The sequence below is a fragment of the Phalacrocorax carbo genome, chromosome 1 (genome assembly GCF_963921805.1).
Source record: "Phalacrocorax carbo chromosome 1, bPhaCar2.1, whole genome shotgun sequence".
In the NCBI taxonomy this organism is placed as follows: domain Eukaryota; kingdom Metazoa; phylum Chordata; class Aves; order Suliformes; family Phalacrocoracidae; genus Phalacrocorax; species Phalacrocorax carbo.
This window is the reverse complement of record NC_087513.1, coordinates 59,670,790-59,687,301: the sequence shown is the minus strand read 5'-3', so window position 1 is coordinate 59,687,301 and position 16,512 is coordinate 59,670,790. Positions and strand designations below refer to the sequence as shown.

Here is a 16,512-nt window from a genome sequence, read left to right as displayed (position 1 = left end):
ATGGAAGACAAGGACAAGAAAATGCTTGTGTGACTAAACTGGAAACAGGAAACCTTCAGAGAATGGAAATTAAAACTTTGTAAAGCTGAAAGGAGGGTATGTAGATGGAGTTCGAGCATGCTAAGAGGGATTTGAAGAGCAAACAGTAGGAAGTTAAAACTGAAAACACTCATTTGCTTAGTACACGAAAAGCAGAAAACCAGAGATAACCAGTCAGCCACCCAAACAATAAGTAGAAGAAACAATTAAAGACAATAAGGACATTGCCAAGAATCTAAATGATTTATTTGCATCAGTCTTCACCAGAGAGGGTGCTGGAGTGATATCTAAAGGAGAGACTCACACTTTCCAAATATCAAAGATAAGGAGAAGTCGTAGACTGAAGACTCAAGAGAGAAGTTGGTGGAACAAATCAATAAATCAAAGGCATTAAGTCACCAGGTTTATCTGATATTTCTCGAAGACTTCAGGAGAAAACTGAGAATTAAGTAACAAAGTTGCTACCAAATATCTACTACAGCAGAGGACTGGAAGACAGTCAGTGTTATAACTGAGTTGGGAACTTTTGTTGTTGTTTTTTTCATGGTGTTGGAGGAGCCCTGGCAGTTACAGAGAGGTATGTAATCCTGATGTGCTATCATGTAAATTGGCTGAAATGTGTTAAAAAAACCCAAGCCCCACACCTCCCAAATTATGAAGGGCATAGACAATCATGACATGAAAGGTACAAGTTGGTACAGAGCCTATATAAGGGCAAAAAAAATGGGGGTCTTTGACCTTACTACCAATCTTTGAGCTGGTTACACCACCACCCAGCACACCTACCCAGGAGGTCCCATGACTCGCTGTACAGACAGGCAAGTAGCAAATGATTACTTCCCTGCTCCCCCATCTGCATCTCATGTCCACTGAGGACAGAATACTGTCATGTTGATAATGGCACACCCAAACAACATACAGGTCCCTGCTGCAGGTTAAGCTGCTGCAGGGCAATCCAGTCCATCCCTGGGCAATGCTGCTAAGCCTAGGAGAATGTACATCTGGAAATGAAGGTTTTTAACATATATGAAACATGATGGTGGCCACATTGAAGTTCTGACTAGAGATTTTATGGAGGTGCAACCACTGTTAGCCTCTCTTAGGATCAGCTTTTGATAATCTTTCTGCACATTAGCTCATCAACAGGACTCTGTGCTGCAGGGTTCTCACTTTCAAAATGCACAGTGACCTGGGCCCTTAATGGTAAGTAATATGGGACTTGGGGAGTTAAGATTTTGTGTTTTTTTAAAAAATATATCTTAGCCAGGACTGAACACTCATTTCACTTCTTCCCAGCTCTTCCCAGCTTTTTATGTAAATCTTTACATAAAGCCATTAAGAACAGAAGAAAAGCACTTCGGAAAATTATGCGGCGATGTATTCTTATGCAGCCAACACTCCCGGGGAAAAAGTGAAAATTACACATAGCCTCCCGCCCCTTTTTATTTCTTGTCAAAGATGTTGCCTTTTTTGGCTTTTCTTAAACATACACAGCATGATGAACTGATATTTGTAGTTTAAATGTCTGGTTTAACCGCGCGGTTTCCACCGTAACAGAAAGCTCTCACGAAAATGTCAGGTTAGAAATAAAATCAAGCTCTAGAGGGATGAGGTGGGGAGGAAAGTAGGTCCAGTGGCTGAAAAACAAAATGGAAAAAAAGTGAGTAGAATGCAACGTGGATCCATTTCCCAACTCAGGCAGCGGTATTGGTACGCGTGGATGTATGGGGGTTTGGGGTAGGGAGACAGACGCATTTCTCACAGAGTTGTTTCTGCTTTCTCTATTAACATTGCAACAGAAATTACAAATAGCCCTGCAAGGGGTAGTGCATTAAATCTCATCTCTTCATCCCATGTAAACACAACATTAATACTGAAGAATAAAGAAAATGATAAAAAGTCCAGTGTCTTGTTTTCTGCATTTTGCTTGTTAGGTTTCCTGTCTGCCCTCCAGCATACTCCTGTGTGTACCGAAGTTGTGAACTCGACCAGCCCGCGTTCAAGCAAACACTCACACTCAGATTCCCAACACATTCTTTTCTCCCCCTCGAATGGGGAGTTTATTCCTAACAGTTCTGCTCCTTTTAATAATAAACTCCTTTAACGAAGTAGTTCTGAGACCTTGCAGGAGGCAGCAGGAGAGCACCAAGGCTACTAGTTGCCATGTTTATAATCCCTGTTCAGCAAAGAAGTCCACTTAAAGCCCAAGGCCTAATGCCTTCATGGCCGGGCATGCACTGAAATGAGCTTACAAATCAATATCCCCCCGCACAACGCGCCTTACAGGCAAAATCCAATTCTTGCCTAAAAAAGATAAAGAGTTACAGCCAGGCCCTTTATTTAACGAGACACACACGAACAAGTTGCTCTGGTGAAAACAGACCTTACACCGACAAGTTTTGTTCACTTTCTGGCAGAGCTACTGATCTTCTTTACTGGACCACCAGAACTGAAAATGGGAAAGAAACACAAGGGGGACGTTTCCTTGGCAAGGAAAGGAGCAGCATTTAGGACTGGGGAAAAGGCAGGGTGGGCTATAGGGGATTTTCCTGATAAAACAACTAATTTGAGAATAAAAGACCAACTGATATCATGTATACACCTAAACCAGTAACACACCTTCTCTAGAGTGCCGTATTGTATAAGCGTCCCCTTCGTTTTCAAGGCTAATTCAGACCTTTGGCTCATCCTGCATTAACAAGGTCATCCATGTTAACAGGGCCCCTGTGAAAGTTCACAGGCGAAAGTTCCCTTTTAGAGTAGTGCAGATTTGAAATTCACAGGACAGCGACCCGAAGATCTTTCTTTACAGATAAAAAGTATGTCAAATTATTAAATAGCAACATGAAATCCTATATTCTGAAGGTCTGTCTTTGCTCTGCAGTAAGGAGAGCAGCGTGCATTCCCAGCCCCTGCCCAGTCCCCACCTCCGGCGGCACGGCAGGCATGTGGCCGCCCCTCTCGCTGACACCTCATGAATGCTAAAGCTGAAGGGCCTGGGGTAGTCGGGGAAGGGACGAATGAGCATAGTCCGAAGACATGTCACTCCAAATTTCTACTGTTAGAACTGCCAGGTATGATATAAAAACGGAAAGTATTTCTCAGTTCGAAGTTTGAAGACCGGGCCCCAAACGTTGAGTGGCTCCTCCCTCCGGTGTCCCTGTTTCCTGCACATGGGTTCCATTGTGCTAGCTGTTGTTCTCTGCCGTGAGATATTTGAGGGCTGCAAAGCCGTAGTGGCGCGACATATCCTGCTGGAATTCCTCCTTCAGGGTCTTGAGACAGATGCGGTATTGCTTGTTGGAGCGAAACTTGGTGATGTCGAAGCTGGGGGCGTGCGGCATGTGGATCATATAGGCGTTGGGCAGCACCGTGAACTCGTACTCCTGCGGGAGAAAGACACCAGCTGTGAGGGTGTTCCCGAGCCCTCTTGCAATGCATCTCTCCCATACCTCCACAGTCAAACATGCTCCATCATGTAACAGTGCAGTGTGGGGCTCAGAAACAAAAATCCCATACAGATATGCTAAATAAGCCTTATTTTTTTAAAGTTGCTTTTTTCTGGGTTTTATGGAAGACCTACTTTCTCTTTTAAAATGTTTTCCTCCGTGTAAGACAAATAACGGGGGAACCGTACAAAAGGCATGCCTGAAGCCATGTCTGCAGCACAGATTTTGCAGTAGTGTGCTTGCAACCAACACAGCTGTGGCTGCACACAGCATGGGTCTCAAGTGTCCATGCAAAAGCATGTTTTTGCCCCTACCATCTATCTTGTTTGGGATGCTGGAATAAGCTGTATTTACAAAGTCATCCATTGCACTACATACGTTGCTTTGCCTCTATACTAAGATACTAACAGCGAGAAAACTGTCCAAAACTATTTATAAACCTGAAATGAGGGGAGAATATGATATCTTTTATAGGCGATGTGTGAAAATGGACCTGCTAATTCCATATGCTTTGAGAAGGTTTTACGCAAATTAAGTTCTCCTTCACAGTATGAGATACTGTTTTAATTCCCCCTCTCCTCTAAAACTATTTCACTAATTCTCTTTATTTATATCTGACCAAGTTCTTTGACAACTTTTGTTGCTGAAAAACGATGGTTCGTTTAAGTCCCAATTAGTCGTTTGATTTTTTCAAGTTTTATAATTAAACGTATGATCATTAGAGCAAAGCTAGACAAAGATTGAGACTTAGACTAGTGTAGGATGTGCAAGAACCAGGTATCTGCTCCTGCAAGGACCTGGGCAGAAAAGGGATGTGAACCGCAGTATTCTGTGGCCAAGCAAAGTACTCTAACCACTAGGACACCAACTCTTTATTTCCTATTGTCTGCACACAGTTTCCACTTACAACTGTTGCTGTATTGATGCATTAGCTGCCCCTGCATAAGACACTGGGCAGGGAAGGAACAGCCACAGATCTTGCTGGCTTTAAAAGAAATGGTGCACAACTTCCCTTGGTTTGCAAAGTCCAGTCACTTGTAGATTTAGGGGTCTGTGCAGAGACACTGAGTATCTGCAGGACAGAGGCAGAGTACTCAAAAATATTTTATTAGGGAAAGCGATTTATGGGAGAGAACACACGTGTGCTAATAAACGTGAGTGTTTAACCTATAAATCTTTCTTCACCTAACGAAAGATTATCAACCCAGAAAAGACTGAAAGCTTCTGGATTACCAGAAGCAAAGTGTTTGAGCTAAACAGCCCAAAATGAAGCCCAAATAAAACGGGAAAAAGTGAGCAGAATGCAACGTGGATCCTTTTCCTAACTCATGCAGTGGTATTGGTGAGCCCAAAGTGAAGCTAAGGCTGCAGTGCCTTCCCAGAGACACCTATGAAACAATAGCAAGTGTTGTACAGCTAGGTGCAGATGCAGCTGTGCGGCTGCTCCTTTCTCATTATGGGAATGCCCGGTCCCTGCCAGACAGTGCTGAAGTGCTAAATCTTTGTGCCAAATTACAACGCTATCATATATGGGAATGGAACCCTCTGAGCTTCTGTTTGGGAAGACAAATGTACAGCAAGAGCAAAATAATCTGATGCTCACAGGCAGAACTCATTTAGCTGGAAGAGACTTAGAACTAATGGGGAACCAAATGCAAAACAAAGGCTGGCATGATGGAGGAGTGAGGAGAGCTGATAAACTACAAACTACAAAGTATGTCTCTATGGGACCTTAAAATGAAAGGCTGAAGCTGCAGAGGAAGATACATCCCCCTCATACAATCTTTTCTTTGTTCTCTGTTTGCATCTCAAGTCTATAATCCTGCAGGTCAAGGACCATCAATGCTCTGCAGTGTAAACTGTCCAGCACAGCGGTGCTCCCATCCCTCCGAAAGGCCTTCAGGCATGTAAAGCCTTCCAAAACCTTACTAGTCTGCTGCTAATAAGCCCCTTTGAAAGATGCTGGGCTGGGGTCCTGGAGAAAAGATTGCTCACGGTCTAGTTCCACAGTCACTGGAAGAGCAGGGAAAGATTTCCTGAAGGCCCATCTCTACTTTAAGGAAACATCTGTTGAGAAAGCAACGCACTTGCAGGAACCTCTGGCCCTACCTCACAGGTTATAAATTCTTTAGACAGAGACTGTCACTATCTATGTACTTGTACAGCATCCAGCTCAGTGGACATCTGCATGCCCCCAGAATAATAATGACGATTATCTCCACGCTGTGTGCTGCTCTGAAGGACAGTAGTGGCACAGGCCCTTGGTAAGGAGTCTGAAACAGTTCTCTTGACAGACACTGCATTTGTGAGGAGCAGTGAAATAATTCAATTGAGAAGCTGCTCTGCCTGATGATAATGAAGCCAGCCAGGCAGCTGGCAGCAACCTGATCTGTGGACACCCTGAAGCCGAGGAATGCCATAGCGGGAGGTAACTTTGCGATCCCACGTCCCCTCCAGGCTGATTTTCTGTGAGAACAGGCCAATACCCATGCTGCTACAGATGAAAATGGAACTTCTTTTCAATGAGAGAATGTTTTTAAGGCTGAAAGAGTGAGAAAAACAATTCCCCAGAGTTAGTTCCAACCCAATGGCCATTTAAAATATCTGCACTATGATCAACTTTGAAAAATGTTCCAATTTCCCATGTGTGAATCTGTATGCTGGACAAATGTCTCTGAACAGAAAAATTAAATCGTGAGTGCTAGATGAGAGCTGCCAGTGGGAACATAAGCCTTGTTACCCATATTAACAAATAATAAATCATTAAACTGGCACTCTCCACAACTAATGGTTAATTGATTGGTATTTGAAAGTGCACTGGAAAATTAGAGTGCTATAACAGAGCAAAGTATTATTATTATTACTGATAATATAGGGGACAATTTTTCTTCTAGTCTGTAATAATTTCTTCTCAACATAAGTAGGTACAAATTTGTTGAGAATGCCCTTCTGCAAACAGAGGGCAAGTGCTGGTCAGCCCAAGGTGACTGTGGTTTTCTGAGCTAAAGCAGAAAATAACACTCCCGCCTATGTTCCTGTGCATGAATACACTGTAGCCCACACCCCAGAGACGCAATCTCCTGGTAACTTGGTGCATGCCTTGTACTAATCTGCTTCACGTAAACTGGTAGGAGATGGGCAGAGAAGGATCAGTTATATTCCAGATCCATAGCAGAAGCTAGCATAGGAGGATACAGATGGCCAAAAAGTATGGATTTTGGTTAGCATGAAATGCTACTAGTTCAAAAACTAGGACTGAAAACAAACTAAAAAAACCCCAAACCCCAAAATATAAATAAATCCCATGACCCAGACCCTGCTGATTAGCACAGTGGTTAGCTTCACACTCATGAACAGCAGAGATATGCAAACCCTGCCATTTCAGTGAGCAGCAACACCGGGCTCCCACAGAGCCATAGTCACTGCCAGTCTCTAAGACCTAGGTTGGTGGCAGGGACCTTGGCAGCTCTGAGAGCTCTAGTGCCAGTCTGGGTCTCTGGAGCTTTCTTTGCATCCTTATTCATATATATTCTGCCCAGCAGCTCCATCCCAAGTCAGAGATCCAAGAGGCAGGTAGCCCAAGGATCAAGTGCTCAGATCATCTAGAGTCTGCCCCACAGCCAGACTCTGGAAATGTAAAGTCCTTGTCTTTGCAGACACGTGCTGTAAATCCAGGCCAGAAATTGAAGATGCTTGCTTTGGATTTAATTTAGGATTGCTTTTTGAATTCTAAATTAGCGTTTGGGACTCACCAAGCTCTATTTAACTGAAAAACTTCCAGCTAGGTCTACAGATCCCCTAGCAGGTGAATGGCAACAAGTGCTGCAATGCTCAGGCACACTGTTGGGCAGGAGGAGCGCACTGCAGGGATTGTGCCACGGAGAGACAACAACTTTCTCAGCACTGACAAAGAAATTAACTCAGACTCAGTTCTCCTTTTAATGCTTGGCAAGGACTAAACTACGTGTTCCCAACTCAAGAAGCACTCATTAAGCAGCTCAATAAGGCCAGACAAGCACTTTGGTGACGCAAAGCCTGAAGCCTTTCTAGAGAACATGGATTTCATTTAACATCCCTGCTGCCCAGCCCTGGGTGAGACATGCAGGCATTGTCTCCTCACCTGTGCATCCAGTTCCATGATGTGAGCTACTTTGTTCCAGCCAAATCCAACAAACCGCCGGTCATACTCCGGACAGTCCTTCCTCACAACAACGTATGGCTCAAAATCTGCTTCCCACTCAACACGGTAGGGGGTGGTGGCTGTTCGCCACTTGGCAAAGTTCGTTGGCGCATGCCCTTTCGTCCAGACGTGATACCTTAAACAGACATAAATGGCAGGGACGTGGGGAGGCAATTAGATAGAACGCATCTTGGCAAGGCAAGAAAATGTTACTTGTTAGATGAAATGCTCAAAAATAAGGACATTAGCTTACAGTTCATATCATCATTTTCAGGACACAGTGGAGGCAATTTCTAGGACTATTTCCAGCATGCTTCCCAGAGCCTCGGTGCGCTCAGTACTTAAACACGTCTAGTTGGTGAAGGATAGCGTGAAAACACTACCTCATGCTAATGTGAGAAACAATTACAAAGTACGCAGACAGTTCATCTGCACCTCAAAGTGCTGTGTCTTGTTCCTACCAACCAAGTGGCTGTATCAGCGCTCTAAAATCGGTGTGAAATTCTGTAGTTCAGACAAGGTCCCTAAAATCAGCTATTTCTACACCACAGTGATATTCACAATCTGTTTTATATGCAATTTTATAATTTGTACGAGAGACACCTGCAGCTCCGGATAGATGTTCTGTTTTATTAATTACTGTTATTATTATGGCAGGAGCTAAAGTGCATAATTAAATTAATAAGTAAAATATTATATAAAAGCTTTCTGCTGTACTTTCTACATTGTGGGGAGTACCCATGTGATCCTGAGTATGGTAATCAATTTGATTTACAGAAAAAGATCCTTTTAAACTTCGTTAAACTTGTTTAGGTCACAGCAGGTCTCTTCCAAGCACAGCTTGAACCCACCCTGTTAGTGCCAAGGTCAATGACTCTTTTACCCACTTATTCTTCTTATACCTTTCCAAAAATCAATGAGACAGGCTCTTTCTGCAGACTCATAGACTAAATAATGAAACAAAGGCATAGCAGGCCATTACTACAACAATGCTCTGAGACATGTAACAGAAGGGGCAAAACAAATATCCTGCCGGTTGTAATGTAAGGTACGTTGAATTCACAGGGATGACTCGTGCTAAAGTAAAGGGATTTGAGCATTAAATATGTGCAGAATTAGGACCTGAGGTCCTACTCAAGCCCAGAAATTCTTGTAACACCGCAAGCCATAGGTAAAAACAGGGACATAAAATCACAACCTAGGAGTTTCTACTTTGACTGTATATTTGTATGGCTTATAACTGGAAAAACAGAAATGTGTTCAGCTTCATTGACTCACCTTGTTCAGAAGCAGTGCAGGAGGACAGAATTATTAGGATAGCAGTGGGGTCCCAAGGAACGTATCTGAAGCCTTTTGAAGGCTGCATTTCTAAACTGTAAGCAGGTTGCATCACTTTCAGATATCTGGCTTGGGGACTTGGAAGAAATAAAGCCCTTCTGTTTTTAAAAAAACCTGACAGTGAATTAATTCTCTAGATGTTATTAGAAGCCAGCGCCAGATTCACAAAGATGCTTACAAACCTTAATGCCCTTTGGAATAATCTCCAAAAAGCCTATCCCTCTTCCTGGTCTCTTTTGGAAATGAGTTGGTAACCTACCCAGTCACTAACGGGCAACTAGATAGTTGCTGGAAAAGATAGATGCTGGATAGATGCTGGAAAAAAGCACAATCACAATGTGGGATTTAAAATTATATGGGATTGCAGAGGATGCTGTATCGTCTAACATCCTACCTCCGGCATTTTGAAATTAATTATGATAATAATAATAATGACTACTAAACACTTATGAAGTGATTTGTATCTTCAAAGTCCCATACAAACTTTGGTTAATTGAGAGATTCCTGCAGAGAAGCAGTCAAGTGCTGCTGCTATTCTAGTAACACTCTCCCACTGATTTAAACAGGGGGGCAACATGACACTAACCATAAAAGCATCAATTTCTTTCCACCCTTTCTGGGGAAAGCAGTGTAAGCAGTTACAGCAGGTCAGGTACAACCTCTGTGAGTCGACAGAGCTGACCAGCAGGAAAAAAACCACAATGGGAAGAGACAATGAAGAGAAAATATGGAAGAGAGGTTGGAGAGACAAAACAAAGCAGAAAGGAAGGAATAGACTTGACTGGACCAAACAAAATAATACCAGAGATTATTTATTTGCCTCTTCAGAGTGACTGATGTGAGTGGAGGGCAAGAGGAAGACAAAATGAAGGCTAAGGTCAGGACGAAGAGCCAAAAAGAGTACAGGACACTCAAATAGGGTGTGCACACACTAATTATAAAGGGATAATTAGACTGGAAACAGGAATTGTGAGTTCAGCATTACATACATATATGAACATACAGTATATATGGGTATACACATATATACACATACACACGTAATCTACTGGAGCTAGGTCTTGGCCAATGGCTGATCATCACATGAAATGTACTGCAAAGTAAGATACACAGGCATCATTACATGGATGTCCATATAGAGGAAGCTACTATAAAAGAGTGAGTGATTTCCAGCAGACTTCACTCTCAGTGACGTAGTTGTGAGAAGTGGTTCACTGTCTGTATTGGTCTTCCATCTCACAGGACAAATGAATAAATCTAATTTTCCTGCTCAGGCCCTTCTCACTCAAGATTGAAATACACATTGAATTTTAAGGCCACACTCAATCTCACTGACTCCCAGGAGAACTTTGTGAAAACTGTGAACAACAAACTTTTCACTACGCCAGCAATTTTGACAAATCCAAACCAAATAATTTGATCTCCGTAAAACGATGATGGGTTTCTTTCCCACAGTTCATGGAAAACAGCTGCACAAAATCCCCCTGCTTTGGGTCAAATGTTTCGTCTTACTTTCATTATCAACTGCTTTTATTTAAAATGAAATTTCAAAACAATAGTAAACTTTGCTAAAATTAGCCAAATTAAATCATTATTCTTCTCAGAGTGTTCTTCCTCCCTGCCTTGCCCCTCAAAGCTTCCTGTTCCAGTGAGAAAGATGATTCGGTGAAAGAAAAACTTTGCCAGTTCTGTTCTCAGATGCTTAAACATTTTCCTGGGTTGTGGATGCTATCGGTTAATTAGTTAATCAGTTGTTGCTGGTTATGTTTTCTCAGTATGATGCATCTTCTACCAGCTGTGGTGTTCCTTGTGCCTGAAAGCTGCGTCGGCACTACAGTTGTGGTTCATCAGCTATTACCCAGGCACTGAGCGGACACATCCTTGTAAGGCACAGTCACAGCCAGCACCTGCGAACAGAGCCAGCAAGCTGGCACGGAGCAACCCACTCCCGCGGAGGGTTTCCACACAGCACACCTCGCCAGCCGTCGATGCTCACATGCCTTCCCTTTTCTTCTGGTGGTGACTGGAGGATGTAATTGAGAGCTGTTTTGTACTTCTTAGCTGCCCAGAGGTAGAAAAGGTCACCATTTGGAAAAGAGGTGACAAAAGCAATTTCAGTGAGGGAAAGATTGTAATCTACCATGTGGTGTGAGGGACTGGGATGCTGCAGGCACTCTCAGCAATCACTGTCACAGCAGTCCTCCCCAGCTCACTCCCACCCGCTCAGCCTCGAATTGCAGCATTATTAAAGCACCTTGAAGGTGGAGGTGGAAATGCTCAGCTCAGACCACAGCTGCTTTGTGGCTGTTGATAGGGTTGAGCAACAAAATTAGCCAATGCAAACTGGGGAAGAGTTTGAAAAATATGTCCTACATTAATATACACACCAGCTACAGACCACATGTCCTTCAATTCTTATTTAACCTTGCTCTGGCAAAACTCCCACTGATGTTAAAGAGATTTTTGCCTGAGTGAGACTTGAGAAAGGATCTGCAAATCCGGCTGTGTATGTAACACGCCAACATGCTGTATAGCTTGAAGATGAAATCTGTAGCAGAAGGCCACTGCTGTGCAAGCTGAAAATTTGATTGTTGGTAGAATGTAACATCTGAAAATCCTGAGAGTGTTATTTTCCACTGGAAGGATTTTTTCTTCCAACTCTGGGAGAAACAATTATTTTCTATCAACAAATCTCTTCTTAATTTGTATGTCTTTGACTGCTAAAGAATGATGGGGAGTGAAAGGCACTTGCTCTATCAGTATCCTTAAGTAATTTTCCAGAGACAGGCGTGTCTCTCTCAGTCGCTTCAAGTTTCTATTTCAAGGCAGTCACTGGTAGAGGTAGTGTCAGAATTTTGTTTTCCAGGCTCAAGCAGGCTGTCTGCTATGTTGCTATGACACGTGCATGCAGCCACATGAGGGAAGAGTGGCTGCTGCAATGAGAGGCATGTAATACAGGGAATGGGAGAAGTGTGAGAGCTCTAAAGTAAGGGAAGGATGGGAGAGGTGATACAGAGCTCCACCAGCCATAGATATTACCTAGCTTTTTCATAGCTTTTATCTCTAGATCTCAAAATACCATAAAAGGGAGAGGTGAACATTGTTACCTGCATTTCAGAGACGGAGAAAAGAGATGTAAGAAGGTGAACTGATTCGCGTACCACCTCCCAGCAGGGCAGTAGTGGAGCTCAGAAGAGAACGCAGGTCTCCTAAGCCCCCTCTCTGTGTAATATCATAAGGCCATATTGTGCTCTTCCCATCACTGCGACGCTTTACAAATGTCTGCTAATCAGACCTTACCACACACACCCAAGAGACACTTAACCCCGGGTAGTTGCATTTTAAAACTGAAGAGTCTGGCAGATAATAGAAGTGACTTGTTCAGAGCCACAAAAGGACTCTGCTTCAGAGAGGAGCTCCAAATATAGGTGTTTTTCTCTTCTCAACTTCTAGTCAGAGTACACTTTTACCTCTGCATTGAGAAAGTCTAGCTATCTATGCAGCTGTTTCACACTTTAAAAGAGCATGCGAAAAGCCTGCATTTGCTTTTCCAGTAAGTCAGTAAGGAAGTGAACCAACAAGCAGAGAGAAATTATTTTTGGTCACATGAGGAACACGGCTATCCGGATAGTATTTGGCAGCCAAAAAGCAAATTACACGCACATGAGTGTAATGGTCACGCTTGATTTTGTAGCGCAATAAAAAATGATGAAAATAAAACAAATTCAATTTAGCAACTGAAGTCCTTCAGTAGAGGATTATAATACTAGATAAAATGCTGAGCTTACAGATGGAATATATCCACATACGATTCTGTTCACTGCCTCTCTATGAAAAGAGAAAAAAATTCCAATAGGTTTCTTAATGGAGCTAGCTAGCTTGACAGTGAGAGAGAAAAATCAAATATTCTCGGAACATCAAAAAAATCTTTAGAGATAATGACCACAGGTTCAACAGAAGTACTTTCCATTACCTGAATGTGAAGAGGGTTCCCATGTCCAGCATAGATAGCAGCTCTGCTTTTGACTTGGGGAAGGAGAGGCGGTAGCGTAGGGTCTCAAAAGCAGGTACAATCAGAGCTTTCTTGGTATTAGCCAGGTCTAGCTGGGTGATGGACTTCCTGCCAAAAAGAAACAACAAATACAACCAGGAAATTTTTTAACTGAGCACATCACTTGGCTTTTCAAATTAAAGAGCGGGGAATGGGCAGTTTGATATTGTAAATGTAACTCTGGCACATATTTTTTCCCCGGGTTGTTTCATATTTTCCTCTCCTTTTGAATATGCTGTTCTAAGAGCAGTTCAAAATGAGCTTGTCTGTTTGACTGATCAATGCTGCCCTGCATATCCAGGGGTGCACAGAGCTGAACTAGCACTCTGAGCACAGCCAACCGACTACCTCTCTAAGGGGAACATAGATGAATGTTACTACAAAGGTGGTAAAGAGCTGCCCAGTCAACAGCAGTTCTGAAAAAAATGGCATTTATCTAGGATTCAGTGGGACTTTACAAGGTGAGGAGCCCAAAAGTTTGGTTGGATTTCAGCCTAGTTACTCTCTGTGCTATGCTGCGCCATCATACTTGCTTACTACCTCTGCTTTAGAGCTCTCTGTGTCCTGCAAGGTGAGCGTTACCTTAACACCGCTATGGACCAGATATTTGCCCTCAAGAACACTGTTGCCATGATGGTCAGTCTTTGTTCAGGGCAAGGCACGGATCTACTGCAACAGAACATGGTGCAAATCAGCAAAACTGTAAATTAGCAGTATTTTTTTTACTATTGTTAGTCATGTACATGGTAGTGCCCAGACAGCTAAGCTCATTTGTGCTTGGCTCTATACGTAAGGCAAAGAACCTGTTTCCTGCAGAGAAGAGCTGTGCAGTGGATGCACTGAGATACCTTGATTTTTGCCTTCTTTTGCTGCAAGTTGTTCAAGGCACAGACTGTCGGTGTGTGACTTTGTGTGTGTGTGCACATACTGCATTTTGCACAGTAGGGCCCTTCTCCAGACAGGTGCCTTAGGACGACTGCCACAGGAGAGCAACGGCTTAGTAACCTTACGCACTGCCTGCCAGAGGTATTCAGTCTATTCTTCCCTAACAAACTAAAACCCGAAGAAAAAGACAAAGAAGTTGCTTTTCCATCCCCAAACTGAATCTTACTATGCTTGTCATTAAAAATAACTCTGTCTCGATTTTCCTTTCATTATCTTCATATTTCACATGAGAAATATGCCTTTCTCTCCCTGTCAAAGTCAGTTCCCCTTAACAGGATTCACTGTCCTGACTTTTACGTTCCTGCAACAAGCAATCAAGGACAATGTTGACAAGCAGCAAACTCTCTACAGCCTTATACAATGAAGGAACTGGGATCACTGTCATAATAACAGAAGGACCAAATAAACCACTTTTCTAGGCCCAGAATACCTATAATTCATTTATATTGCCATCAGAGAAAAAGAAGAAAGACAGGGCTATTTAATAAAATCTGAATTTTAGAGAATTCACACTACCCGGTAGGCCTGTTCTATAAAAAGAAATCTGTTCTCAGCGCCTTACTGCAAAGTTTGCATTGTTTTAGAGAACCCCTGCCACATTCCAGTGAACTTTTCACAACTGAAGGATTTTAACAGCATCTTTCCTCACTAGCTTCTCCCTCAGCATCACTAATTGCCAAGATACGTGTATGAAAATAAATGACTCCTTCACAATCAGCCTCCACGACCTTCCAGAATCGCTGAGCAGTGCGAGCATCCATTCTTTAGGACGCTTTTAATGTTTCTTGCCTTTCACACCTTCTCTGCAAGCAGGGCATACTAACAAAGTTTCTCTGACAACATCTCAGGTCTTCTGGACTCTGTGCAATCTACCAGCCTTGAGTCGTACAGTTTTGGGGATTCAGTTCTAGGAATGAGTAGATAATGTGTGCAGTGATGCTCACCCTTTGACCTCTGCAAAGAAAGAGCAGCTTCCATTTATGGCTGTTGCTATCTTTTTGTTTGATGGAGAGCTCAAAAGCCCCAGGCAAAAATCAAGGCCTTGCTGAGCTTGGCATTGTCAAAGAGTAGGAGACAATCCTGCCCACCAAAGTTCAGAGCCTGAAGTTGAATGAAGCTGAAACAGGTACAGATACCAAGCAAGGGTGCAGGAGAGACTGTCAGACAGAGCAAGTTATGTTGAACCTAGTGTTGAGCGTGACTCATTTTGTAAGATACGTAAGGGGAAGAAGGGATCAGTACTGACATCCAGGTGTTGAGCCTGAGTGACAAAGGACAACAGAGGCCATGTGAATTGTGATAAAGGCAGGGAGGATTTGGTAGAGAAAAAAACACCTTCCATTTTCTTCTGGTAACTTGGGTGGTGGTCTGCTCCTTGGATGACCAGCTGAAAATCTAACCTCTTCCTACTGGAAGCAAATCTGCTTTTCCTTTTCTGTTGGGTTGACTTTTTTTCATGTTTTAAGTGGACATACCATCTGCTGGTTGACTGGTTCTATGATACGTGGAATAGGAAAATTTTCACTGCTGGTGTTACAAGATACGTGGAATATAATGTAAGGAACACATTTGGTTATTTTGCAAACTAGCACTGGGCAAACTGTTTAATTCCTGCATCATCCTTATGAGGGTTGTTTTTTGGATTCAGTTATATCAATTCAGTATCCATTTTCCTTTATCTGTCCTTCTCCCCAAACCCCAAAATAAGGATATATGATTTTATGAAGAGCTTTCTCTTTGCTAGTGTTGTCCAGGAAACCGTTTCCTAGGCATCTTTGTGTTCAGACCTGATGTATGTCATTCTGACACAGTGAAGGTTGGGATAAATTTCTAAATCTACTAATCAACCTTATTTTTCACAAAGCACGGAAGAAATGGATCTTAAATCACAGGTCGTCTCACAGGTTGAATGAACTCCAGCATCTTGGTATCAATCTTTTCACCTCCATAGTACTTTCCAAAAATTAAGACAGAAATCTCATCCTCATAGAGACAGATAGTAATATCATTCCCATTTCTGGAGGACAGAGAAGCTCAGACACAGAAAGGTTAGCAACCTAATCCTAAAGCACTGAATTAAAAAAAAAAAAAAAAAGTCCATTAATTCAAATTAGCTTCCACCATCAAGGGCTTGGTAAGTGGTTAGTTTGAGATCAATGAATACTGCAGTCACAGAGTTTGTGGTGAGAACTGGGAGAATGTTAAATTCACTAGAACATTCTTCCTCTCTGCAAAAGCAATGAATGCATAGCTACAAATCATCCAACAAATAAAAAACAATAGGCACAACATGATGTGTGTCTCTTGCTGAGATGCTGAAGAACAACCAGAAATACTTCACAACTCATGTTGCGGGGGACAGGTATAAAACCTGTGGACAGAGCTTGGATGCCAGGTCTCAATTCACGCCAAATGTCTCACTGGAAGTGAAGGGCATATTTTACACAAGTGTGTCAGGAAAGAACTTTAATGCTAGCTGTGACAACTGTAGATAAGCAGCCTGTCTAGTT

At 42.7% G+C, this 16,512-nt stretch overlaps 1 protein-coding gene across 4 annotated transcripts in view; it reads right to left on the bottom strand.

The window, feature by feature from the left end:
- Positions 1 to 267: 267 nt before the first annotated feature.
- The window catches only part of LARGE1 (LARGE xylosyl- and glucuronyltransferase 1), a 291,802-nt gene continuing 275,557 nt past the window's right edge, over positions 268 to 16,512 (bottom strand). For 3 of the 4 annotated variants that reach the window (XM_064455719.1, XM_064455722.1, XM_064455726.1), the window contains 3 exons: positions 12,980 to 13,126; positions 7,609 to 7,804; positions 1,465 to 3,425 (listed from right to left, as the gene is read on the bottom strand). In XM_064455719.1, the coding sequence (XP_064311789.1) occupies positions 3,228 to 3,425; positions 7,609 to 7,804; positions 12,980 to 13,126 (541 nt within the window). In that variant the 3' untranslated portion in view covers positions 1,465 to 3,227. Of the gene's footprint in view, positions 3,426 to 7,608; positions 7,805 to 12,979; positions 13,127 to 16,512 lie in introns of all 4 variants that reach the window. The other variant, XM_064455713.1, reaches the window with a different exon arrangement.